The sequence below is a fragment of the Eriocheir sinensis genome, chromosome 40, assembly GCF_024679095.1.
Source record: "Eriocheir sinensis breed Jianghai 21 chromosome 40, ASM2467909v1, whole genome shotgun sequence".
Taxonomy (NCBI): domain Eukaryota; kingdom Metazoa; phylum Arthropoda; class Malacostraca; order Decapoda; family Varunidae; genus Eriocheir; species Eriocheir sinensis.
In genome coordinates this window covers 2,092,184-2,118,520 of record NC_066548.1, presented here as the reverse complement: position 1 = coordinate 2,118,520, position 26,337 = coordinate 2,092,184, and the positions used below count along the sequence as shown (strand labels likewise).

Genomic DNA, 26,337 nt, shown 5'->3' with positions numbered 1-26,337 from the left:
CCCTCAGGTCCCCTGTGTGAGAAAGGTCCATTTACACTTTTGTGATTGCACATGACATTCTAGCTAGTTGTATTTTCAAGTTTCCTGACATGCAAAACACAAGCAGTGATGCCAGTATTATTATTAGTAGTAGTATGCCATATTATGGATAGCAACCCATGCTTGCTATGGGCTTTCTTCTTAAGTGTGGGTAACCAGTGGCAATAAAGCAGTGATCTTATATAGCAAAGGATGACAGACTGTATGCTACACCTAAACAGGGCAGAAAAGATTACATTGCAGAGGACTGAGTTGTTGAAAACAGCTTTTTATAGTATAACTGAGCTTATGACTGCTGTGCAAGTGGAGCCCCTAAAACATGACATACATACTCCATACAGGGACAGATGTGACCCATGTAGAAACTTAACATCAGGGAAGGTATATTAATTGGTCATGAAATACATAACTGACAAATCTATTTTGGAAGTTGGTGGCTGCTGATCCACCCAGAGACAAAACTCCACCCTCTCTTGCATAGGTGAGAGAAGCTGTGAGGAAGGTGATGGGTGGAAAGGCAGCTGGGATCAGTAATATCAGTGCAGAGATACTGAAAACTAGGGGTGCAGCCATGACCCATGGGTTGCATGCAGTGCTGTCTGCCATGTGGTAGTCTGGCGTCACTGCTCCTAATTGGAAAATGGGACTGGTTGTCCCTATCTGAAGAGGGAAAGGGGTGACAGGACTGCAATAGTTAATGTGGTATTACACTGCTCAGTGTGCTGGGCAAGGTGTTCACTCATCTGCTGCTGATGCAAATTAAATCTTACCAGTCAAGGTTTCTGAGACCTGAGCAATCTGGGTTTATGCCCAGCAAGTCAGCAATTGACTAAATCCTAGCACTTGGCATCCTTGTGGAGTGGAGGGGCTACTCACAGCCTATGTCGATCTCCAGAAGCCATTTTAGTTAGTGCATCATGAGGCACTCTGGGACATTCTGTGGACCTATGGGATTCCTGCAAGGATTATTGGCCTTCAGTCTGAGACTGAGAGTGCTCTGCAGTGTGAGGGAGGCATTTCTGGCTCCTTCCCTGTTTATTCAAGAGTGAAGCAGGGGTGTGTCCTCGGTCCATCACTTTTCAACAGTTGTATGGGCTGGGTATTAGCCAAATTTGTTGATCAAAGTCATTGCAGAGCGTCTGTTGGCAACATCAAGGACACTGACCTTGTATTTACTAATGATGCTGTAATTCTCGCAGAATCACTGGAGATCCTGGTGATGGCTCTCAAAATGTTGCATGAAGAGGCGAAGCCACTGGGACTGAAGGTCTCCTGGGCCAAAACTAAGGTCTAGTCGATTGGAGGGGTGACAAAGTTCAGTTTGTTCATGCATATGATGACATTTCAGTTACCAAAAGCTTCAGTGACATTTGTAGCTTAGTACAAAACAATGGTTGGTCTTGCCAGGAAGTCACTTGATGGACTGGCCTGGCCCACAGTATTATGGGCTCGCTCAACACAACTCTATGGCATTGTCATTATCTATGCAGGTAGACAAAGCTTCAAATCTTGAACTCACTAGTGCTCCCTGTCTTGCTGTGTGGCTGAGACATGGACACTATATAGTGACTTGAAGAGGCATGTCAATGCCTTTGTTGGATTATGGGGTACTGCTGGAGTGCCTTTGTGCTGAACCAGCGATTACTTGATGAAACTGAATGGCCTGTTACCAGCTTAGTCCATTAGTGCCAACTCCAGCTATATGGACATGTGGCATGCTTTCTGAATATCAATCCTGCTCATAGGGTCGTTTCTGTATGAGACAATCCTGAGTGGAGATCAAGGGGTTGCCAACATAACTCATGGCTGGGGCAAGTCGATTGCACTTGCTGAGAGGGGCTTGAAATGGAAAGGGTAGTTGTGTGGAGGCTTACTTGGAGGGACTGTCAGGAGTGGAAGTGGCGGGTGAGTGAAGCAACTCGCCGCCTGGTGTGTGCTCCACATATTTTGGCCATGACAAGTGTCATCTACTTACAAGCATGTTCAGAACAAACATCATTATAGAAAAGGGTTGAAATACAGAATGGGAAGAATAACTACCACTCCAACCAAGGCAAAAAGATAATAAAAGTAGATGACACTCTAAGCAATGAGCATAAACCAGGCGAGTTTGTAAGATCAAACCTGGCAACAATGAATGACTTGGTGCATCTTGATACCCTCGCCCTAGAGCGACTAATACCTTTGAAAGGGGGAACCAGGAGTCACATCATTAGATAAATGCATTGATGTGTGATTAATAAACCCTATGGAATCAAACAATAATAGGTCTGAGACATTATAACTGTTTTTGATTGCACTATGACACGAAAATAGGAAAAATTCTTTAATCGCCGTTTTCTCAAAACTATGGGTAATACATACATAAAATGCATCTCCTCCTTTCTCCTTTAGTTTTAGTGCAATTGCCACAAAACTTTAGGGTTAGGAGCTAGACATGTTTTAGAAAAAAGTTAGTAAAAGAAATTACCAATATCATTTCTTTTTTGCATACCTAATACAGTAATAATACAGTTTGGCATACAAATTCTCATATATTTATATTTGCAACTAAATAAAAAAAAAATTCTTACTTTGTAAGGAAGGCTATAGGGTATTTTGTGTGCAAAGGACAAAAAAATTGGTGCAGGAATGACGGAGGAAAGACTTCTAATTAAAAATAAAAAAAAATAAAAAATCATAGACAAAAATCACACAATTCATTCTATGTTCGGGTAAGATGATCAGAGTATTATATATACATTAATTCCAGCAGCTAAAGGGCAACATCAAATGTTAAGAAAAAGACAACACTACGCATTGTTCCACCATAGAAGGGAAAAAAGTGAGGGAGGAGGCGCCTCGTGAGGTCTAGTTGACTCAGCTGGGTTAGCTTTACCTTAATTGCCGTACATTTAGGCAGAAGACTGTGAACAAATCCCCAGACCCTGGCAGCATGCCCCGTTGCGGGGCGACTGTCTGACCGGCTGAGGCAGGCAAATGAAGCGAGTGGAGGGGCTCCGCCAATCCCGCGCCGAAGCTACTAAACCTGTATTGTATGCGTCCGTGGTACCAAAAGCCATACTGTATACTAAGTATTATATGCTTGTCTTCAAAGTAATATGAATCTTATCGTTTAAAGCGATGAAAATTAAATCGCGGGAAATTCCAAACTATGTAGTACAGGTAACTCTCAATTTACGCGAGTATTGTGTCCTTGAAGAGGTCACGTAAATCAAAAACAATGTAAATCAAACAAGAGGTAGGTATCTGTCGAAAAATAAATATTCACTTCATTCAGTGGAGAGAGAGAGAGAGAATATCCATATCACCGAGATATCCACTCCGGCACTCGGTCTCACTCATGTGAGGAAGAAATGAGGGACACCATGAGCGACTGGGTAGTATTGCTACCGGTACCATACCGTATTGCTGGTACCATTAGTACTGGTACCTTCCCACCCCTATTGTTGAGTAGTGTGGCAGCGTGGGTACTGTATTGTTGTTCAAGTGGCGCGCGGGAAGAACTGAGCTCAGCTGTGAGACCGCGGCGCCGTGTGAGTCCAGTTGCGTGAGACATCTGGTGGCCACTCCAGAAAATATCGCGTATAAGTGAAAAAACGTGTAAATTAAACATTTATTTGGATTTTGGACCCCACGTTATTTCAAAAACGCGTAAACCAAACTCGTGTAAATCGAGTTACCTGTATCATATTACGTAATTACACTTTTCTAATATTTTTTCAACAATTTAGAAAACCCAATTTCTGTTGAACAAAATTATTTGCAACGAGTGACATGCGACTTACAAAACTCCTTCAAGTATCAGTAGTATCGGCAGAAAATCAGCCGACACCGATACTCTTAAAATGTGCTGATGCCACCGATACCGATACATCGGTACATCCCTAAACATGATCCCCGCTGCTACCGGGTTAAGTCAGTCGATCAGTTTTTTTCCTCACCACACACACACACACACACACTGATAAGAATGGTGGTGCAGGCAAGAAACATCCATGACTTTAAAGCTAAACTAGATAAAAGTAGATTTTGAGACAGGATAAAGGGAGATTAACTTGAATTTTGTATACTACATCTAAGTAAACACACATACACTCACAGTTGTAAATTTATACACACACATTACAAATAAGTAGAGAACCTATTATATTATTTTATATTATTATGCCAACTGTTAACTAAAGGATACATTTGATAAGACTGTGATACATTATGACTTACTAATCATACTATGGACTAACATCATATCACCATTTAATTATTAACAGCTGAATTTTCTCATTATCTCTCTCTCTTTCCACACACACACACACACTGGACAAATATAGATTGGGAGACAGGACTGACTGAGTTTAAGCTCAGGCCCTGTATACTACAAATGGGTAAATAGGTCAACACACACACCGTTCTGGTAGCTCAGTGGTTAAAGCTCTGCACTGCCAGGCTTTACAGCCTAGCAGGTGGAGGTTCTAGCCCCGCTGAGGCTGGGATTTTACCGCTGGCAAGGAGTGTTTACTGTCCCCCCTTGAGCAAGGGGGATGGGGTGTGTGGTGTGTTAAGGTTCCGGCAGTACCCAGAGATTGACTATAATGAGCCTTGCTCATGTCGGGAGGGTATTTGCTGGCGATGATGAGTTAAGCTCATTATCAGTTTACACCCACACACTACATTATGTACGAAAAACAGACATATACATACACAGTTTTAAATTTGCTAGGTACTCGGATAGGAGAGGTATATGCTACTTAACTTCAATTTTAAAATTGAATTTGTGAGCTACTATTGATCGACCAAGGCACATAAAGACCTCTTACTAATCACGTCAGGGACACAGACATTAATTACACAGTAAATCCTAATATGCATTACATGACATAAAAGGGACACTGGGACATGTTGTGACACACTGTGACACTGGTCAAGGACTCTGGTGCATGGCTGTGTAGCTGTGTTGCGCCTCAACTCTGGCGCCGGGGCACTGGTGGTGGAGGCTGTCTAGATGTTTCATGAGAATGCAGGGAACATTTACAAATTATTTGCTCTTTTTGTTTATCTTTTTTTTTTTCTTTACCAAATTTCATATATTGATTTTCCCATAAACTAAATATGTAGTATTTCCATCCAAATGTTAAGTGTTCCCTGTGTGGTGGACCTGGTGACCCAGGAATTCTGGTGTACCATCCAACCAGTTTGTGTAGATGTAAAACTTTTCCACTCTTGTAGCTGGCAGGATCACCTATTGTAAACCATGGCTAAAAATAATGGCTAGTTTTCTTTTTGATGCAAATAAGAAAACAACCTGTGTAGCCAGTGGAGATTGCTGGCAATGGCTGATCTTACCATGCCAATAGGTCTTGTCAGGCTATGTACTTCTTTTCTTCACTTCACTTAACTCTACTTAATTGTTTTATCTATATACAAATAAAAAAAATTCAAACGTTACATTATACATTTACTAAATCTTCAGTAAACTTCCCTGACAAGACCTGTCAGATCTGAGCCACTTGAATTGGTTCTCAGCACACCATTGGTTGCCTCTCTTGAGTGTTCTCTCATGTACCTCTGTAAAATTCTGCGTAAGTGTAGATTCACATGCTTTACACCATGCTATGATATTGCAAGATAACTAAGTGGATTTCATGTGCCACATCCAAAACATAGCCACACCTACATTGGTAAAGCCTCTTGGTCAAGGGCCTGGCTTTAAGCTTCTCATAATTTATATTTTTATTTATTATTATTATTTTGAAGACTAACCTAGCATCTTCTATTAAATTTTTCATTGCTTGTGTTTCTTTAATTTATTTGTAAATTAAAGTTATGTGTTTAATATGAAATTTACATGTACTTTTTTGTGGAATACAAATATTAAGTAATGATGCAAACACAACTTTAAAGAATTTGGACCTCTCATTGCAGGACCAGAATGAGTCTGCTGCCATCCTAAAGATCAAGGAAACTATGCAAGAAGAAGCAAAGAGATTTGAAAAAGACGTTCCACCAGATCATCCAGACTACTTCATGCCGTGACGTGACCCTTTCCCATCCCCACTTTACCCTGTGAACTAGCTCTCTGCTCCCTACAGAAACTGTGACATGGCATCAGTCTGGGGGTTTGCATTCCTCTTATCCCTAGCTGCTGAAGACTTGCTATAGCTCAGTTATGAGGGCAATGTGCGAGTGCAGTAAAGACTGTGTCCTCACAGTAACTTTACACCACAAATTTTACAGTGATGTGATTCTGTGTGCGGTGGAGTGACGATGGGACAATGGGTCCTAAGCTGACTTTGAGGAACTGGTTTATCAGCCCTCGACACAACTATTAAGTGAATCAAAACTTAGAGCTCCAGTAAATGGGGTGCTATCCTACAGTGAAATTTGACATGTGATTAGAAACACTAGTGATTTCCTTTGCAAAGTCTGGAAAGGCAGGATGAGCATTTGGAGGAAATGGGTAAATGTTTGACTTCTTGCATAGACCATATTGAGAGAAGTGGAAAACTGGACCTGATTTCTGCTGTTTGATGATAAGTCTGTTGTGTCATTCATTGTGCTTTCTATGTGAATCTTGTAGGAAACAAAATTACTATTATTATTATTTTGTATTTTTTATCAATTTCAATAATTTAAAATCCCAAGATCCATAGCCTAAACAGCAGTGTCAGGAGACTAGGGCAGCCAGGGTAAGATGGAGATGTAGATATTTTCATAAACCGTCATTGCTCACGGGTGGTGTCCGCTCGCCTCAACAGGACAACCAGTGCTGCCTGTCTCCTGGCGGAACCTTTGTAGGAGTGCCCACAGTTTTCTCCTCTCCACGAGAAAACTCCTCCCTCTCAGTCCCAGGCACCAGCAGTCCCCCCACACTACTACCAACGTCACCCTGGGACATGCCCCTGGGATGGATTGGAAATATCCCCAGGGTGTTGGCCCAGAGCCAGCTGGAACCTACTCACCTAGGGCCTGGCACCCATGTACAAATCCCCCAGCCTGGGACCTCTGGGACCTGGCACGTGATCTGCCCTCCACATGTGCGAAAGACAGAAATGTCTATTCTCACTAGTATTACTCAGACTATTCTGGCCTCAGGGCCAACTCATGTAATATCAGATGGGAAGTCTTTTATTCAGACTACTTTGTGTTAGCTTATCTACCAGACTGGAAGTGATGACCTGTCTCTATTCTGTACAGATCTATCCAAGTGTTGTAGATGTAGAAATAATTTATTATTTGTCATGTCCAAATCTGTCTCTTTTATCTTTCTTCTAGACTCCCTCCCTATGTTATACTGTTTTAACCACAATGACCACCCCACTCCTATGTCCATGACCCAACACCACCATTATTACCTTTTCTCTCACCACCACTATCACCACCACCTCACCACCACAACCACCACCAACTCACCACCACCTCACCACCACCACCTCACTACCACCTCACCACCACCACAGCCACCACCACCACCACCAAGAGAAGTACCAACACAAAACCTTTGGTCTAGCGGTATGGTTTACATGACTGCTGTCCATTCAACCAGCGCCAAATGTAAATCACTGAAAACTTCTGCCCAAGGTACACCACCACCTCCAGAACATAGCCACACTGGGGGATTAACCTGGTACTACATTGTAAATTTAAAATAAACTTTATATACATCCTTTGAGATGACTCACAATGTACCTTAACTGAATTCATCTCCCTTTCTATACAACTGAGAAACTCATGCCTTCAATTATTTTACAGGGTCCTATGTGTATCTTTTGTTGAAGTAAATGTTCCTGTCTATGATATATATTAACATAATTTTGTATAAATCATATGTCAAAAATGAATGAGATTTATCTTTGTTTTTTTCTGCCACTTCCCTATTGTAGCAAATATCTTAAGCAACAAATCAGTGTTCTTTCATGACCAAAGTACGTATATGGAGGTCAACTGTACCCAACATCACAGTGCTTTTTAATGTTCTGCTTTTTCAGGCTTTTGCAATATAAACTATTGCAGAAGACCTAACTATAACCAAATCACAGTACAAGAGTGGGTTCACATTTCAGAACTTTTCTTTTGGAATAGTATGATCACTGATTTAAGAAAGTTCATTGCAAATGATTTTACAAAACTATGAATTGTAATTAATTCCATTTTTATACGAGAATTTAACATAAGTCATCAAGGAAACAGAGGATCCCGTGCACAAGTCAGCTGAAACTGGTTTCCAATGCTGAAGAATGGAATTGGTGAAACCCTGAGTGTGTGTTGCTCTGGTGGTGTGGTTGCTTGGCCCAGTTTGTCTGTTTTGACCAAGACCCCTTGTACAGTAGAAAATAGCAAATATATTATGTGTAGCAATTTTCAATAAAATGGCTAAGGCAATAAGACAACTACCATTAGAATTATCCCTCTCACATTTATATCTGTAGTTTATATGATACACATGTACAGTAAAACCATGCAGATTATGAGGGAAAGGTCTAATTCAAATAAATACAAGACCAGTTTTCACTTTTCAATAATAATGCCATTATTGTTTTAATATACCTGAAGTAAATTCCATACCTGGAATTCCACCCAATTGGCCTTTTGTTACATAAACAATAAAACCCAAGAGTACCCAGAAACTTTGACTAATGAATCCCCCATACAACCGCGTGATGTGTTTAGATAAAACTTGACAATTGGCAACTTAAAAAGTATATGATTTAAAAATTGTTTATCATAAAAGGACATTATATTGTGCTCAGTTTATTATGGTGTCTGTTTTAGTACTAAAATTAAGATTTTATTATCCATTTCAGTACTATAAAATTAACATTTTATTAAATCACTGACACCTGTTCATGCTTGCATGCATTTTTTCTTGGTAACATCAAGCAGTAAGCTAAACTGCAGAGCACATGAAAAGTATTCCTTCGGTTCCAACATTTTGTATGCATGCACATGAACTGATGGAAAAAAAGTTAGTTGGAAAAAAAACTAACTGGTGTTTTCAGTGTGTACACTGTGACCAAATATGGTATTACTATGTGACCTCAGCCAGGGTGATGCAGATGTGACAAGTTCATCGAGCCAGGCCTGGGGTTAACCTCTGGCGTATTCTCTGTGTGGGTGCCTGGAACATTGAGCCTCTCGGATGAACATCAACTACCCCACTTGTCAGATGAATTCAGGGGGCTGAGAGTGGGCATAGTGGGTTTTCCGAGAGGAGGAGACCTGGCAATGAAGAGATCACTAGTGGTGGTTATACCAACTTCTGGTCAGGCCAGAGTGATGGTGCTCATCTCAAGGGAGTAGCTATAGCCATTTCAAGCCAAGTGCAGTCCTCTTTTGTTGGGGTTACTCCAGCTGAAGAACATCTTTGGCTTCATATCTCTTATTGCAGTATATGCTCTAACCAAGATGTGAAAACTTAAGAAAGAGAGGCTCTATGCCAAGCTCAACTCTATAGTTGACCAGTGCCCCCCACATGACACATTCATTGTCTTGGGTGACTTCAATGCAGTTACTGTCTCAGAGAGAGTTGGCCCCACAAACTTAAACTTATTTCCTTCTGAACTTTGCATAGTCCAGAAGGCTGAAGATTGCAGACCCTGGTTCCAAAGACATGAGCCTTGCTGCCTGCCTTGTTATATCAATGCAAGTGGTGTGGCAAAAGAGTTAATCACATCTTTGTCAGTACTGGGAGGATCCTTCAGAACTGTACGGTTTTCCAGACTGCCAAGTTCTTTGTGACTGACCACCAGAGGTGGGCAAGTGCGGTAGTACCGCATCACAGAAAAAGTACTGCACTACCGCAAAACTTCTGAAAATACCGCACTACCACAGACCACAATAAAAAATCCTGCGGTACTTTGAGAACTATCAAGGACGACATTTGCAGCGCTGCACGCTCACAGATTTTTTTTTCACAGTAAATCAGACTCAATCAGTCAATCAGTATCAGTCATCAGAATCAGATTCAATCATTCTGACTTTTCAGTTATTGTTCAAAATTAAATACTAAATAGACAGACTATACACCGAGTCTTCTTTAACCCGCGCGGTGCCGGCCATTTCAACCCCGGACCCGTCCGTGGTGCCGGCTGACTTTTCATTGTACTATTTTAAGGCTGTTTCCTTTGTTTGGATAGCCAGGATAGGCACTGAAGTATTTTTTATGTTGACTACCGCTACCGCAGTACCACACACTGCGTACTGCACTGGAAAGAAAAAAATGGGACCGCACTACTGCAACCACACTACTCCGGAAAAAGTACCGAACTACTGATTTTTCAGTACCGTGCCCACCTCTGCCGACCACTGACTTGTTGCAAAACTGAGGATATGCATCAGCTTCAAGAAAATCTGGAGATGCAACCCACTGGGGTTCCATCTTAAAAAAATGAAGGACCAGATATGTGCTCAGGAGTATGCGGTGGCAGTCTCAAATCAGTTTGAGATGCCTGGTACTTTGGAGAACCCTGGAGAGCAATAGGATACCTTTAAACAGAAATTTTCAAGCTGCCAAGGAGTGCATTGGAGAGCGTCCAACGTCTAGAGTGCGAGTTTCCTCAAGGTATAACTGAAGAACATAGAGGAGTCATGCTGCTAGGCTGGCTGGGGACTCAGGCTAATACAGGACTCTGTCACAAAGGACTAAAACCCTTCTGAGGAGGGATAAGGAGAGGTCTGTCAGAGTTCTCGCTGAGGATGTCGCAGGTTGCTTAAATGCAAATGACCTTAGACCTATCATTCGAGCTGTGAAATAGCTCCACTCCAAATCCACAACTAAATGAGTACTATCCGAACAGCTGATGGGTAGACAGTCTCTGATGCAAATGGGTATTGGGCTCATTGGGCCGAGTACTACTTTGGGCAGCTGTATACAGCTGAGCTCCTTGGTGGACAGCTTTCTCTGGCTGACTTGCAGATGATGGCTGCTGATCCACCATTAGACAAAACTCCACCTTGTCTTGCGAAGGTGAGAGAGGCTCTGAGAAAATTTAACCCTTTCGATGCTAAATACTCGCAGTGAGGATTAGCGTAACTTGCCAGTGGTGCTAAATGCTCGCTGTGAGCACCAGTCACACTCAAATTTCCCACATATGAGAGTGTTCCAACACTATTTCTCACCCCCACAGCATTGCTAATTCAGTGGGTTTTCCATTTAATTTAGTGGAAAATCATATCAGCCTAGCACTGAAAAGCGCGGAAAATCTACGGACGAGTAACTGGTGGACGTTGTAGTCCAATATAGCAGCATTTTTGCATAGCTTCACCTATCATCTGACTAATTTTTTGACCAAATAGTTGTAAATTTTGCAGTTGGCAATACTACCCTGCCAGCACCCCATCAAAAGATCTACTCAGTAGTTGCCTCAATATGGCTGACCGTCGCGCACGCATAAATGTACGTCTTCACAGGCAACACCCCCTGAACATGCTTGTACATTCGCAGGAGAGGCTTACATAACCGAATCTTATAGAGCTTGGCCTCCTCTTTCCAATGGTGTTTTTGTTTTTTAGCTGTGATGAATAGTTTTTGAGATGCAGAGGTTAAAAGAGAGAGACTATTTACATAACCGAATCTTATAGATCTTGGCCTCCTCTTTCCAATGGTGTTTTTGTTTTTTTAGCTGTGATGAATAGTTTTTGAGATACAGAGGTTAAAAGAGCGAGCACTAGCATGGTTGTGCTAAAAGCTCGATGCGAGTGCCAGTCACACTCACAGGCAACACCCCCTGAATGCACCTGTACATTCGCAGGAGAGGCTTACATAACCAAATATTGGCCTCCTCTCTCCGAAGGTGTTTTTGTTTTTTAGCTGTGATGAATAGTTTCTGAGATACAGCGGTTTAAAGAGACCCTCCTCCCCCCGCTGGGCTGCCCGAGTGCGCCTGGGGGGATAGTCTCGCTGCGAGCGATTAGCAATGAAAGGGTTAAGGGTGTAAAAACAGCTGGGGTCTGTAATATCAGTGCAGAGATGCTGAAAGTTGGGGGTGAAGCCATGATCCATGGGTCATATGCAGTGCTGTCTGCCAGATGGCAGTCTGGTGTCATTCCTGACTGGAAGAGGGGAATACCGTATTTCCCGCCATATAAGATACACCGGAGTATAAGACGCACCTATAGATATATTTAGAAAAAAATGAAATACTCCTCATTTTCAGGTGTAACTTGAAACTTGAAATTTGAAACTTGAGGACCAGTTAACAAGAGAATGTGAAAAAGATTACAATGACTGCAGAGAGCTCAGATCGCAGTTATATACTTTCTGGATATTGCGTCACATGGTGCCGCAACCCGCTAATCCCTACACCACCCATAGTTCGCACAGCACACTCAGTCCTGGAACTTTTCTGACACACCTCGTATAACTAATGCCAAACCCAGGTGGATGTAAAGAATAAGAAAAGATAAAATCAAGAAAGAAGATGAAGATGAAACCTGGGAGTACTGGACAATCATTCTTCAGAGCACATAAATAGGGTAGTTAGAAGGATGTATATAAAAATGAGTCAACTAAATGACTTAGAAATTCATAATCTGAAAGATTTACATTAACCCGGTAGCAGCGACGGGCCAAATTTGTGCCATGAAATAACCCCCCAAAAATAGGTGATATATAATCTGATCACAAATGCTTTGATATATATTATGAAATGGTTTGTGTGAGAGATGATTTTTTCTCATTTTTCTCGCTTAGGGGGACCATTAAGAAACATGATCCCCGCTGCTACCGGGTTAAATGAACTGCTGTATTTGAAAATACTCACATGTAAATCATTCCTTTCAGTCTTATCGATCTTGAATTAATCTAAACACAAAATCTTTCTTGGCATATATTAAAACCATCTTCCTCCCACTCCTTCTTGGTGACCAACATCTCCGGGAAATGTGCCGACCGGCTAATGGCAGCACCTCCCCTCCAGCAGTATGTAGAGGGACTGAAAAGTAACAAAATTGTGTTACTTTGTTTCCTGAACTTGCATAAACAACATGGTGAATAATTAACATTTTTATGTGAAATCCCACTCCATGAGAAACCAGATTAGCATCCTTGGGTTCTCCTGCCTGGAAAAGACAATTCCACAGGCTAAGCACAAGAAATATGAGAACACACAAAAATCAAGAATAATCAGAATAACCCAATAAAAGTTCAGACTGACAATGGGATTCCCAATCTTAGGGCTGCTGAATATTATTTTTTGTTTAGCAAATTTAATATCTTAAATTTGTTCAAAGGGATGCTGAAGTAGCAGAAATGAAAGATTTGACAAGGGAAGTTGCAAAGTTGCATCCTGGCCACACTTTAACCTTTCCTTGAAAGATAAGGAAAATACCTTGCATTCAATATTAACCAAACATTACTGTTAACCACCTAGAAAAGTCTGGTGATGAGTCTAACAAGTATATTCTGAATGAAGATTTACAAGACATGCACTGTGACTCTATATCTAATTTCAGGATCCCTTATGACACTCAAATTACAACAACAGAAACTTGGACGGTAGACTGGTATGAGAAAAAGACAAACCAATTCTTGAGAGTGAGGCTACGAAGGCCCCTTTCCTCTTTGCTAACGTGTTTAAAGAAATCTGGGTCCTCTGCTCTGTCTTTCCATCAGAGCAAGCAAACAAATAAATCTTACCACAACTAAACTTTCATACTGTCAGTGACTGATCCCTGTTTAGAGAAATATGCCAGTTAGAGTCTGGGCCAAAGCTCTTATTAGAACAGGTATCACCCTCACATCTCAAAGGATTATGAGATTGAATCCACCATAATATTCAGTACCAAAGAAGTAAAAGTTGATATTTTGGTCTTTGGGCAAAGCATTTTCAGTCATGTAAGAAAGTGTTCAATGGGGTTGTAGTCATGCCTTGAAGCACATATTGGGGGATCACACACACAAAAAAAAAAAAAAAAAAAAAAAAAAAGAAGTTAGGAACCATCAAGTTAACAACAATCTGCATACTTTAATGTTCAGAAGGAATCAATATGTTTAACAATTCTCAAAGGCTCCTAGGAGCACAGGTGGAGAGTTGAAATAACTACATTACTCTACAAAGGAGGTTCACATAAAGTTTCTCCTCCACATGGGCCTGTAACAAAAGCTAATGGTTAGTACTGAAGCCCCCCAAAACTAAAACTTCTCTAAAGGGAGAACAGGTCGAAGTTTTAAATAAAAATGCTTTTCATATGTAGAAATATGCATATAGAAATATGTTACTTTTGACATGTTGCAGCAATATGTTAAATGCAATTCTTAAAAAATCTTACACAAGGAACATTCCTTTTAACAGAAAAAGCATTTTTGGAATGAATAAGAAATACAAAAAATCTTCCCTTACTTTTTGGCGAGGGTAACATTAACTTCATATTCATCAGGCGCCATGGATCGGACATCTTTGAACACTCTGTCCTTAAACATAGGAAAATTGCAATTCCCTCCAGTGAGCAGGATGTTTCTGAAACAATAATAATAATAATAATAATAATAATAATAATAATAATAATAATAATAATAATAATAATAATAATAATAATGAAGCATGTAAATTTTATGACTAAGAAAACTTGGATTTTCATTCATTGAGAAAACCCATACATTTAGTAAAATTAACTTAGTAAAATTTTTCGCCTAGACCTGAGGTACTTTGCCTCCCTCCACACCATTTAGGCATGTAAGGATTTTTATTAATCTTTTAAGGTACACTCCAACCTTCGATTTCCCAGAGTGATATGGGGGAGCACCTGCCTGGGAATCGGAAATCACAACAGTCTGGGGAAATGGCCCATCCACAGACACTTACAATACTTGGTCTGGCAATCACCAATATTCAGTACCTGGCCCAGACTTTTACCACACTTTGTCCAGCAAATACTATTATCTATACATATCAGGTAATAAAAATATAAAACTGCTAATAAAAATGATCATAATTACAAGTAGCTCCTCAGCTGATAACTGTAAACAGACAAAAATGTATGTCACAAGAAGAAGCTTATTAAATCCATTGTGGACATTTTGCTGAAGACAGACAAACTTAGAAAATAAATTACCAATTCACAAATAGCAAATAAAATTAAATCATTTTGTCTGGGAAATCTGATATCCAGAAAATCGAGAGTTTGACAAATTTAATTTTTCCCATAGGTTCTTTTGTTTGTCCAACACTTATTTTGTCCAACACAACACGATCTCTGACCAAAGTCCTGTGTTGGACGCAAGGCTAAGTGCAGTAGCATGGTAGTTAAAAGGTTAGTGTATGAAATAGGGGCTTGCTGGTGTGAGAGCAACTTTTGTCAAATGGAGCACTGGGAGAGGGAGGAAAGATCTTTGAGAAACTTTGAGCAGGCAAGGAGGGAGTGTCTGGATAGAGAAAGTTGGAAACTCTTCTGCCATGGCCATCCCCTGGTGGGAGCTCCTAGGAGCAGGCGTCAATGAAATGATGATGATGATGAGCACTGGGAGGCAGCAGGAGCCAGCTAAAGATGTCGGCACTCAACATATAAGTATCCATCCTATATTATTTTTTCTTGGTAAACTTTGTGACCAATATTTTACATTTCTTATTGGGAAACTATATTTCAACTTGAATGCACATGAAAACCATGAGGGAATCTATGTTTTATGTTGAATTCATTAGAATACTTGTCGAGAGAGCTACTTTTTCAAACATTTACCAAGACTTACCGATACAAATGAGGCCTGGTCTCTTCTGGACATTTGTTGATAGAATGAACAATAGCTTCAGTGATGCCCATCTCCTGAATACCAACATCATTTGGGTGAAAGAGGAGTTCAGGTATGCTGAATCGTTCATTGTTGAGGCGGATAAGCTGAAAATACAGATTTGTATCCATCATTAGTTAATAGCAAAACTTTTTTTATACCCCTAAAGGGTCCAAGGACACTCAGATATGAGTACTTTGCCTGTCAGGCATGCAGGATAATTAGCCTAGCACATGTGGCCATATGGAATGTAAGGGGATTAAATACAGAGTGGGAGATGAAGTGGTGAATGTTAATAGTGGAAACTTTGATGTACTAGGTGTGTATGAAACAAAATTGAAATGGAACTGGTCAGAGGAATGGGAAGAGAAGCAAATGGTATGGACAGGAATGAAACAGAATGAAAACAGTACAGAAAGTATGGGTCTGTTGATGAAAGAGGAGACTGATAATGGAAGCACAAGGAGTGAGCATGGGATGTAAGTTGATTTTAAGTTAGCAAGAATTAAGATGGCTTGGTGTTCATATCACTATGTAACCAAAGGAGGATAAATAAGAGAAAGTTTTGGAATGAGTTCTATGATGTGATGAAATGACTACCTATTTTGTGTGGGTTCTGTGGTGGTGTGTCTGACAGAGTTGCCAGGTCAGGGACTGCCAACCCGCCACATCCCTCACCGAAAATCACCAAATCCCACCGGACCATTCTGAACAAAAATTTAAGTTACTTTGCATATGTTTTACAGTGTGTATGTTGAGCACCTCTAGACAAAACTCACCTGTTCACCAGCAGTAGACTTTCCTGTGGACTCCTCCAATGATCTGACATAGCCCCTCTTTATGGTGGTGAAGTCCGGCAGCACATAATCTCTGAGGATGGTGTTTTCCTCTCGCCAACCACGAGCTGTTCTCATGTCAGCATTGAAGTCAAGTGAAGCAAAACATGCATCTTCCTTTACTTGATTGATCACATATGTCTCATCCATGACATTGAGTTGCCTGGAAGTAGAGAAGAATTAAGTAAAGGCATTTGGCACTTTTTATAACCCAGTTTCACATCTATACTCTTAAACTATCCACCTATCAGTTTGTCTATTTGCACATACTAATTATGTATACAATCATCCACTCTTTAGCTTCGATTTCTTCATATTCATCTTCAGATAAACTTTGACAATATAGTTTTCTAATAATCTTTCATAAATTTTGCTAAGAATCACTTAGTAAGAAGGTGGTCAGAACTATTAACCATTAAGCTTTGCATTTCATATATCCTGCTTCAACCTTTTACCTACACCTTTTTTCTGTCAGCATAAGTTACCTGTAAGATATAAGCTCCTTTAAGTGATTGGTGAGCACTTTGCCTCCAACATCTACTCTAAGAATGGCATCCTTTTGCTTCTTCCCTTGGATGTATGGCACAATGTGGGTGAAGCTAAAGCCAGACTCCACCAGTAAGCAACACAGTTCCCTTGGGCGGTCCCGGTGGTACTTGTGTACTGACAGGTCTCCAGCTGCATGAAACACGTGTATATCATATGGTTAGAGAATGTTAATGAGAGCCATAACATAAAAAAATTACATCTGATGCACTGACCTTTTAAAACTTACTGCTATACCCCATACTTCAAATATTTATATATAATTTTAGGAAGAGGTGGTGGCCGAGCAGTCAGCGTGTGGGGATGGTGAGCCCAAGGACCTAGGTTTGAGTTCCACCAAAGAACGCTGACAGTTTTCAATCATCACCGTGGCAAAAATTACCCACATGCTGCCCAGGACTTCAATCAACCCTAACTTTCACAACTTCGTTCAATTGGAGCACCAGGGGGCAGCATGCACCAAGCAAGAGTCATACATCATGGCAGCCACTCTAAATAAAATTTGCCTGCGCCCTAATGGGCTAGTCATCCAATAAACCCCTCGAGAGCCTACCTGTGCTACAGGCAACCCTCGCCCCCTAAGAAAAAAAATATATATATATATATATATATATATATATATATATATATATATATATATATATATATATATATATATATATATATATATATATATATATATATATATATACACACAGTAGAAACAAAACACAGTAGATATTCATTCATACTCACCATTTATTCGAAGTAAGGCATCAACCTCGTATTCTTCAAAAAATATTTCACAAAGCGCCTCTTGAGTGCTGGTGAAGTTGATGTACGGCTCAGTAACAATCATGGTGGTGTTGGTGTGATTGACATTGAAAACATCTTTGCCAAAAACGTAGTCCCACACAGTCTTCTGTATGTCCCAATTAACCAAGTAACCCTGTACAGAAAGTTAGTATTCAGAATTACTTCCAATCATGTCTAACATATGTATTGTACCAAGGGATATACATGACTTCAACGTTTAACAGAAAAAAGAATGCTTCATATTGTAAAGTACCTCTTTTTTTTTTGCAACAATAGCAGCAGCTCAAAGTTATTCTACATAGGGTGTTTGCAACCATTTCACACAGTAATTATATTAGGAAGAAAAGATCTCTGAAATCAAAGGCATAGGTGTTCTTCAGTGTTTCCAGTGAACTAGTGGCAAACTGCAGCATATGACAGAAGAACTAAAAATAAGTCTACAAGTAGGGCTGAAGATGAAGACTAAAGATATGTTCAAAAAGTACACACAAAATGAACAAATAGTCATTCAGGCAGAAGCTCTAGAAACAGTAAAAAAAAATATGAATGCTTAGGACAAATGATACCATTAAATTACTCACTAGAACTAGATATAAAAAGACAGATAAGATTGGGCTCGAGATAAGGTAACATATTGACATAATGAGGGCAATTAAAATCCAGAAATGGCAATGGTTAAAACACATGTAGGAGAGAGTACAACAGATGGACAAAAAGTGATAAACTAGGAAGTAACAGATACAAAGAAAAAGGGGAGGACATACAGCAGATGGTGTGATGAAATTAAGAAGTTTACATAATGTTTATAATGAAACTAGATGCACAGAACAGAAAATTATGGAATGCTTGGCAGAGGCCTATGTTGTGATGCAGGCTGCTGAGTGCTGATGATGATGACAGATACACAGAATTGGGTCTTCAATGGGTTTGCAATATCCCCTCGATCCAATATTCATCTCATCAGGAGTGACTTTAGCCTATTGTGGCAAGTGTCTGGGAGTCTAATCTCCTATAAAAGCATGCACGTTACCAGCTTGTCATTGCAGCTCAGCTTGAGAAGCATATGAATGCTAAATACAATGATAAACATGTCTCATCTTACTGTCATAACACTACAACATATTTGGTACTTTTCATTCATGATACCACCTCAGCAACTTAAGTTCAAATCCCCCGAACAACTCACCTTCTGAAAAGGTAATATATAGAAAAGTCCTGAAGCATCTCTACAATCTTCAATTTGGTCTGCAATAAATGGTCTTCTGCGTTCACTTTTAGCTTTCATGATGGCATTTGGCATAATTCTGTAAATATATATTTTTTTGTCAGAAGTTTGTCACACATGTCTTTTTCAATTAATCTTTGTCTTAACTGAAAAATAGATACATACACACACATACAAGCAAGCACACATACACCCACACACCCAGTGGTTAGCACGTTCGCCTCACAACTGAGAGATCCCGGGTTTGATTCACAGGCGAAGTGGAGACGAAGGGGCAATGTCCTTTAAGTGGAGCATCCGCCATGTGTTAAATTATTAACGTATGATCCTGATGTGAAATGCATGCTTATGGGGAAGTAATATATGCTTACTTTCAGATCTATAAGTCGATACATATATAATAGCAGGAAAAAATAAAACGTACTTTTTTTAACAAACTTCAACTCAAAATTCATCTCTCATCTAATGACCTACGCTGCTGAAAAAAATATCAAAGAAACTTAAAGCAGCATCCAAAAGATGTATAGTGGAAAAAAATTCAATTTTGCTTTTGTTATATGATCAGAATTTTTTTCTATTTTGTTGGTGTATCTAACGTTAATTTTTTTCCGACAATTGTCCCTTAATTGAAAAGAAAATTCACGATGTAAAGCTTGCACTTCTGCTCCTCTTTCCAGTGATGTATTGTTTATTAAAATCGGTCAAATAGCGGCAAATCTACACAGCCATTGACAACAACAGCCCACCGAGTGAAGCATATCACATGTACTTAACGTGAACAATTCAACTTAACAAATCTAACGCAACTAAATCTATCATAATATAACCTAAACTGGCCTGACCAAACTATATCTAACTTAATATAACTTGACCTGACCCCCTACTGCCAAAATACGATATGTCACTCTGCATTCATAAACTTCATACATCATATTAGTTAAGTTTCTTTAGTTTTCCGGAAGGTATTAGGTATATAATGAACGGCAGAAAAATATAACACAACATATAATGTCACTATTAGCATAATGTGAGATGGCTACCTTTATTTCCACCTTAACCAATTAATTAAATGGAAAAGGAAAGGAAAAAAAAAAAATGTCAATACCCATCTCATTAGCGTTGTGAATGGCCAGGTGTATTTCGCCCTACATATTGTCTGACAACTTCTGGTGGTGACAAACTCTTTAAAGGTATCACAGGCAAGTATCTAAATGGAAAAAAAGGTCTATAGTAAAAAAAAATACCCCTGGCCGTCTCATTGGGGTTGTGACTAGCTAGATGTACTTCGCTTTACACATCGTCAGGCAACTTCTGGTGGTGACAAATTCTTTAAAGGTATCACAGGCAAGTATCTAAATGGAAAAAAAGGGTCTATAGTAAAAATGACCAAAAAAAATACCCCTGGCCGTCTCATTGGGGTTGTGACTAGCTACATGTACTTCGCTTTACACATCGTCAGGCAACTTCTGGTGCTGACAAACTCTTTAAAGGTATCACAGGCAAGTATCTAAATGGAAAAAAAGGGTCTATAGTAAAAATCACCAAAAAAAATACCCCTGGCCGTCTCATTGGGGTTGTGACTAGCTAGATGTACTTCGCTTTACACATCGTCAGGCAACTTCTGGTGGTGACAAACTCTTTAAAGGTACCACAGGCAAGTATCTAAATGGAAAAAAAGGGTCTACAGTAAAAATGACCAAAAAAAATACCCCTGGCTGTCTCGTTGGGGTTTTGACTAGCTAGATGTACTTCACTTAACACATCGTCAGGCAACTTCTGGTGCTGACGAACTCTTTAAAGGTATCACAGGCAACTATCTAAATGGAAAAAAAGGGTCATTAGAAAAAATGACAAAAAAAATACCCCTGGCCGTCTCGTTGGGGTTGTGACTAGCTACATGTACTTCGCTTTACACATCGTCAGGCAACTTCTGGTGCTGACAAACTCTTTAAAGGTATCACAGGCAAGTATCTAAATGGAAAAAAAGGGTCTATAGTAAAAATGACCAAAAAAAATACCCCTGGCCGTCTCATTGGGGTTGTGACTAGCTACATGTACTTCGCTTTACACATCGTCAGGCAACTTCTGGTGGTGACAAACTCTTTAAAGGTATCACAGGCAAGTATCTAAATGGAAAAAAAGGTCTATATATGAAAAAAAATACCCCTGGCCGTCTCGTTGGGGTTGTGACTAGCTAGATGTACTTCGCTTTACACATCGTCAGGCAACTTCTGGTGGTGACAAACTCTTTAAAGGTATCACAGGCAACTATCTAAATGGAAAAAAAGGTCTATATATGAAAAAAAATACCCCTGGCCGTCTCGTTGGGGTTGTGACTAGCTACATGTACTTCGCTTTACACATCGTCAGGCAACTTCTGGTGCTGACAAACGTGCGCCCCTTTACCAGAACCACTCACCTCGGTTCATTCTGGTTGGAAAAGCCCGCCTTGATCGTGTAGGCGCCATTGTCGAGGATAAAGACGTTTGCCATGCCCGCCGCGGCCTCCTCGCATTCCTCTTCCTCTTCTTCTTCTGTTGTGGGAATCATCTCGCACTCGCAAAATAGCTCGCGGTGGGACTTGCATGCTTATTTTTTTCATATTTCAGTCACCGTTATCGTTTAGTTGTCCTGTTTCACCTCCAATAGCAGAAACATCACACTTTTAAACAGGAGAAGTCTTTATAACAAACGAGCAGGGGGGATTTTTAGAAAGTTGGTGGTCACTCAGATCTTGTATGTTTTGTCTGTTGGTCTGGTGTGTTGTCTACTTGCGGGCAATATCAACCGTTACAAGGATCACAAGTGGATAAACTAGAACAAAACCAGGCAAACTAATGACATGTGCTGTTGTGTATTTCCCTGTGCGCATGCGTGGTGGGTAGCAGAGCGACTTTATTCTGCGAGGAGGTATTTCTCGCAGCGGCACCAGTGTCAAACTTCTATTTCATCTTTTAACACCTTCTTTTTCTTCTTTTTTGACCTGTAACGCTTTGTATCGCTTCTTAGGTCCTCCTTCTCAATACTTCTGATACTTCACACCATCCAAGTTACTTCACAGTGCACACTTAATATATACACTTCACCCTAAGCTGATGTGTTTTTCTGTTTTGTTTTGTTTTCTTCTTCATCTTTTGGCACCGAGGAGGAATTTAAATTTGACGCCATATCAGAAGCATTGTTACAAAGGCTGGAGGCATTGCTACCAACCTGTTGAAGTCCACTGTCTCTCGCTCAGTTAATAGGTTCCTGTACGTCTTCCTTGTATATTTCTGAGGTTAATTAGACCTATTCTGGATTTTGCTTCCCCTATGTGGTACTTGGGTTACCAGGGAGATTTGAAACTGTTGGAATCTATGCAATTAACGTGGGTGGACTAAGCAGGTTGATGGCCTTAAATGATCTCTCGTATGCTGATTTACATAGATTTACATAGATCAGACCACACGTACAGACCCCATGGTCCAGACTAAGTGATTCTACATTAATCAGAAGGCTCCAAAACGTTGCATTTCAACTCTAGTTAATATTAAGTTGAAGGAAGTGACGATCGAGCTTGCTTTTGACTGGACAGACGACTTTTTTTCAGTCAGAGGTAGAATGTTGAGACAAGACATGATCTACTGCTACAAAATATTTCATGGTCTATGCTCTATTCAACCCTCTGATGTTTTCCTGTTCTCCCCACCAATGGGCACTAGAAGCCACCAATTCAAGATCCTGATGCAACACACTGAAATGGAAGCTCGTAGGCGATTCTTCTCATGTCGGGTGATTCAACGTTGGAACTCCTTGTACGTCCTCTGATGTGGTTAATGCTCCCAGCCTTTCAACTTTCAAGTCTAGGTTACAGTTACTTCTGAGTGCTGAACTCTCCTCCTTCTAATTACCTTTTTCTAACTATTTCTTCTGTAACTTTTAATCATATTGTTCAAGTCTAATATTATACTTGCCTGGTCAAACTCTTTCGTCTCTGCCTTTCAACATCTAGGCCTTTCCTTTCTGCTGGAAGTACGCCTACACACAGCCTATACCTAAGAAGGGTGACCGTTCCAATCCCTCAAACTACCGTCCTATAGCTTTACTTTCCTGCCTTTCTAAAGCTTTTGAATCAATCCTTAACCGGAAGATTCATAAGCATCTACCCACTTCTGATCTTCTATCTGATCGCCAGTATGTGTTCCGCAAGGAGCGTTCTACTAGTGATCTTGCTTTCCTAACCGATTCCTGGTCATCCTCTCTTAGCCATTTCAGTGAAACTTTCTCAGTTGCGCTCGACATATCGAAAGCTTTTGATAGAGTCTGGTACAACTCTTTGCTTTCTAAACTACCCTCTTACAGTTTCTATCCCTCTCTGTATCTTTACCTCCAGTATTCTTTCCGGCCGCTCTATCTCTGCTGTAGTAGATAGTCACTGTTCTTCCCCTAAACCTATTAACAGTGGTGTCCCACTGGGCTCTGTCCTGTCTCCCACTTTCTTTCTGATATTTATCAATGATCTTTCCACAACAAACTGTCCTATCCACTCATACGCCGACGACTCTACTTTGCATTATTCAACTTCTTTCAACAGAAGACCCTCTCAAGAGGAATTACAAGACTCTAGACTGGAGGCTGCAGAACACTTAACCTCAGACCTTACTATCATTTCCGATTGGGTCAGAAGAAACCTGGTGTCCTTCAATACCTCAAAAACTCAATTTCTCCACCTATCAACTTGACACAATCTTCCAAAAACATATCCCCTAGCTATTTCTCGACAACATTCAGCTGTCACCTTCCTCTACACTAAACATCCTCGGTTTATCCTTAACTCAAAATATCTTAACTGGAAACTTCATATCTTTTAAATCAGCTTCCTCGAGGTTGGGCATTCTGTACCGTCTCCACCAGTTTTTCCCCCCGCTGAGTTGCTATCCATATACAGGAGCCTTGCCCGTCCTCGAATGGAGTATGCATCTCACATGTGGGGGGGGCTCCACCCACACAGCTCTTTTGGACAGAGTAGAAAGGCTCTTCGTCTCATCAACTCCCCTCCTCTTACTGGCAGTATTCTACCTCTTAAATTCCACCGCCATGTTGCCTCTCTATCCTTTCTCGATATTTTCACGCTGACTGCTCTTCTGAACTTGCTAACTGCATGCATCCCCCCCTCCCGCGGCCCCGCTACACACGACTTTATACTCAAGTTCGTCCCTATGCTGTCCAAATCCCTTACGCAAGAGTTAACCAGCATCTTCACTCTTTCATCCCTCACGCTGATAAACTCTGGAACAATCTTCCTTCATCTGTATTTTCTCCTGCCTACGACTTGAACTCATTCAAGAGGAGAGTATCAGGACACCTCTCCTCCCGAAACCGACCTCTCTTTTGGCCACTCTTAACTCTTTATAGGAGCAGTGATTTGCAGGCTTTTTTTTTCATTGTTGATTTTTTTATTTTTTCCTTGAGCTGTTACCTTTACTGTAAAAAACAAAAAAATGGTGTTTTATTTTATAAGCCTCAACTATTTTGTTTTTGCCAGTTTGTGTATCCAAGCTAAACTTTAAAATAAATACCTCAGTGCACATGGTTGCATTCCAGAAGATTGTTCCATTTGCAGAGCAGCAATGTACCTGAACAAAAGTACTCTAGGACTTATACCACCAAGCAAGTACAAATGTGCTTTTAGCCAGGAGGTACTTAAAAGTGACAAGTTGCCATAGGCCTTTATTTTGGCTTCAATTAGCAATCATAGGTTCAGCTCCATATTATTTACACCAAAAACAATGCAAAAGAAAATAATGATATAAAATAAGTGGAAAGTGAAAAAGAAGAGGAAAAGGTGGATAGCCTATATAATATAGACTTTGTTGAATTGAAGGCCGAAGTTGAAGGAATGGAGTTTCATTATAGAAAATGGTATACATGATTCTTTTTGAAGATAATGGCTAAAAAATTACACTAAAGTTTCAAAATTGATTTTATAACTCAAAGAACTACTACAGTCATTCAGTTATATAATGTACTATACAGCTTTCAAACATATACATACAGTGACTCCCACTATACATGTATTATAGAATTCTTTAACCATGGGAATGCAATGAAAACACAAATAAATGTTGAAAATTCATGCACCAGTTCTATAGTGCAGCAGAGCATGTGACACATTAGCAAAGTAGCCAAAACAGATAAGCCCAATGTCTTGAATCACAATATACTACAGTATAAGTGAATATTTATATTATGTTACAGGGAAATCATGGCACCAAACTCTTATTTTATAAATTCAACCAAAGTGCCAATGGGAAAAAGAACTCCCACAGTAAGGTGTATGATACACTTTGATAGTAAAGTTTAACTGTTGTGGACATTTCAGGAATGCACAGTATAAGCATCCAAAAACATTAAGGAAAAAAATCCTGACATTTGCTAGTTACTTTCATGAGTCAGCACCTTTCTATTCTACACTGTTATTTCAAAATTTGTCATCCAAGAGGTCTCTCATCATGCATTTAACCCCCTCACCCCGGCGACGCCGACGTCGGCGTCCGACAGGCGTCTGACGGCGTCACTGTATGGAACGGGTTAGTCCTCTTCTAAACCTCTTCATCCTCTTCCATTTCCTCTTAGTCCTCTTCTAAACCTCTTATGAGGAAATGGAAGAGGATTAAGAGGAATTGAGAGGTTTAAAAGAGGATTAATCCTCTTCCATTTCCTCTTGACCCTTTCCATACTCTGACTCTGACGTCTGCATCACAGATGGAAAGGGTTAAGAGCTGCAATGCACAATAGACCTTAAAATTCCTTTTTTTTTAATAATTAGATGAGAAGGTAGTCAGTCTAAAGTGCCATATAGTTACTGAAGTAGAAAATATAAAATCTTCACAATTATTGCCAAATAAATCTAAGTACTGTTAAATAATACATCTTTGATACAGTTTAAGCCTAAACTTAATTAACGCGAAGCTTTTCCATCAAATGACTGATTAATTATCTTTTTTCGTTGCTTTTTTATTTGTTCCTTAAGTGTATTTGTGCCTGGATTTACACCGGCACCTGTAGATTCCTCTTCTGATTCTGTTGAAAAAAATAAACAGGAACAATTACATTACTGTTATTGTCTAGATCCCTCCAAACTCCTAAAGAAACACATTTTGCATGAATGACACTGCTGAAATCTGCCTAATTTC

At 40.0% G+C, this 26,337-nt stretch overlaps 3 protein-coding genes across 22 annotated transcripts in view; 1 reads left to right on the top strand and 2 right to left on the bottom strand.

Annotated features, from left to right (window-relative positions):
* Positions 1–7,886, top strand: part of LOC127009196 (single-stranded DNA-binding protein 3-like) — a 229,248-nt gene extending 221,362 nt beyond the window's left edge. For all 12 annotated transcript variants that reach the window (XM_050882037.1, XM_050882038.1, XM_050882031.1 and 9 more), the window contains one exon: positions 5,962–7,886. In XM_050882037.1, coding sequence (XP_050737994.1) covers positions 5,962–6,072 — 111 coding nt within the window. In that variant the 3' untranslated portion in view covers positions 6,073–7,886. The remainder of the gene's footprint in view (positions 1–5,961) is intronic.
* The window catches only part of LOC127009198 (actin-related protein 6-like), a 44,979-nt gene extending 23,252 nt beyond the window's left edge, over positions 1–21,727 (bottom strand). For 3 of the 4 annotated variants that reach the window (XR_007761697.1, XM_050882039.1, XM_050882040.1), the window contains exons 1-8: positions 21,582–21,727; positions 19,124–19,241; positions 17,878–18,070; positions 17,082–17,274; positions 16,540–16,759; positions 15,722–15,867; positions 14,376–14,492; positions 12,798–12,968 (exon numbers count right to left, since the gene is read on the bottom strand). Coding sequence is in view for 3 of the 4 variants with exons in the window: in XM_050882039.1 (XP_050737996.1) it covers positions 12,839–12,968; positions 14,376–14,492; positions 15,722–15,867; positions 16,540–16,759; positions 17,082–17,274; positions 17,878–18,070; positions 19,124–19,241; positions 21,582–21,712 (1,248 nt within the window). In the remaining variant the exon portion in view is untranslated. Of the gene's footprint in view, positions 1–8,808; positions 9,256–12,797; positions 12,969–14,375; positions 14,493–15,721; positions 15,868–16,539; positions 16,760–17,081; positions 17,275–17,877; positions 18,071–19,123; positions 19,242–21,581 lie in introns of those variants that run through there. The other variant, XM_050882041.1, reaches the window with a different exon arrangement.
* A 3,383-nt stretch (positions 21,728–25,110) lies between these two features.
* The window catches only part of LOC127009193 (epidermal growth factor receptor kinase substrate 8-like), a 121,524-nt gene continuing 120,297 nt past the window's right edge, over positions 25,111–26,337 (bottom strand). For all 6 annotated transcript variants that reach the window (XM_050882020.1, XM_050882022.1, XM_050882021.1 and 3 more), the window contains one exon: positions 25,111–26,224. In XM_050882020.1, the coding sequence (XP_050737977.1) occupies positions 26,103–26,224 (122 nt within the window). In that variant the 3' untranslated portion in view covers positions 25,111–26,102. The remainder of the gene's footprint in view (positions 26,225–26,337) is intronic.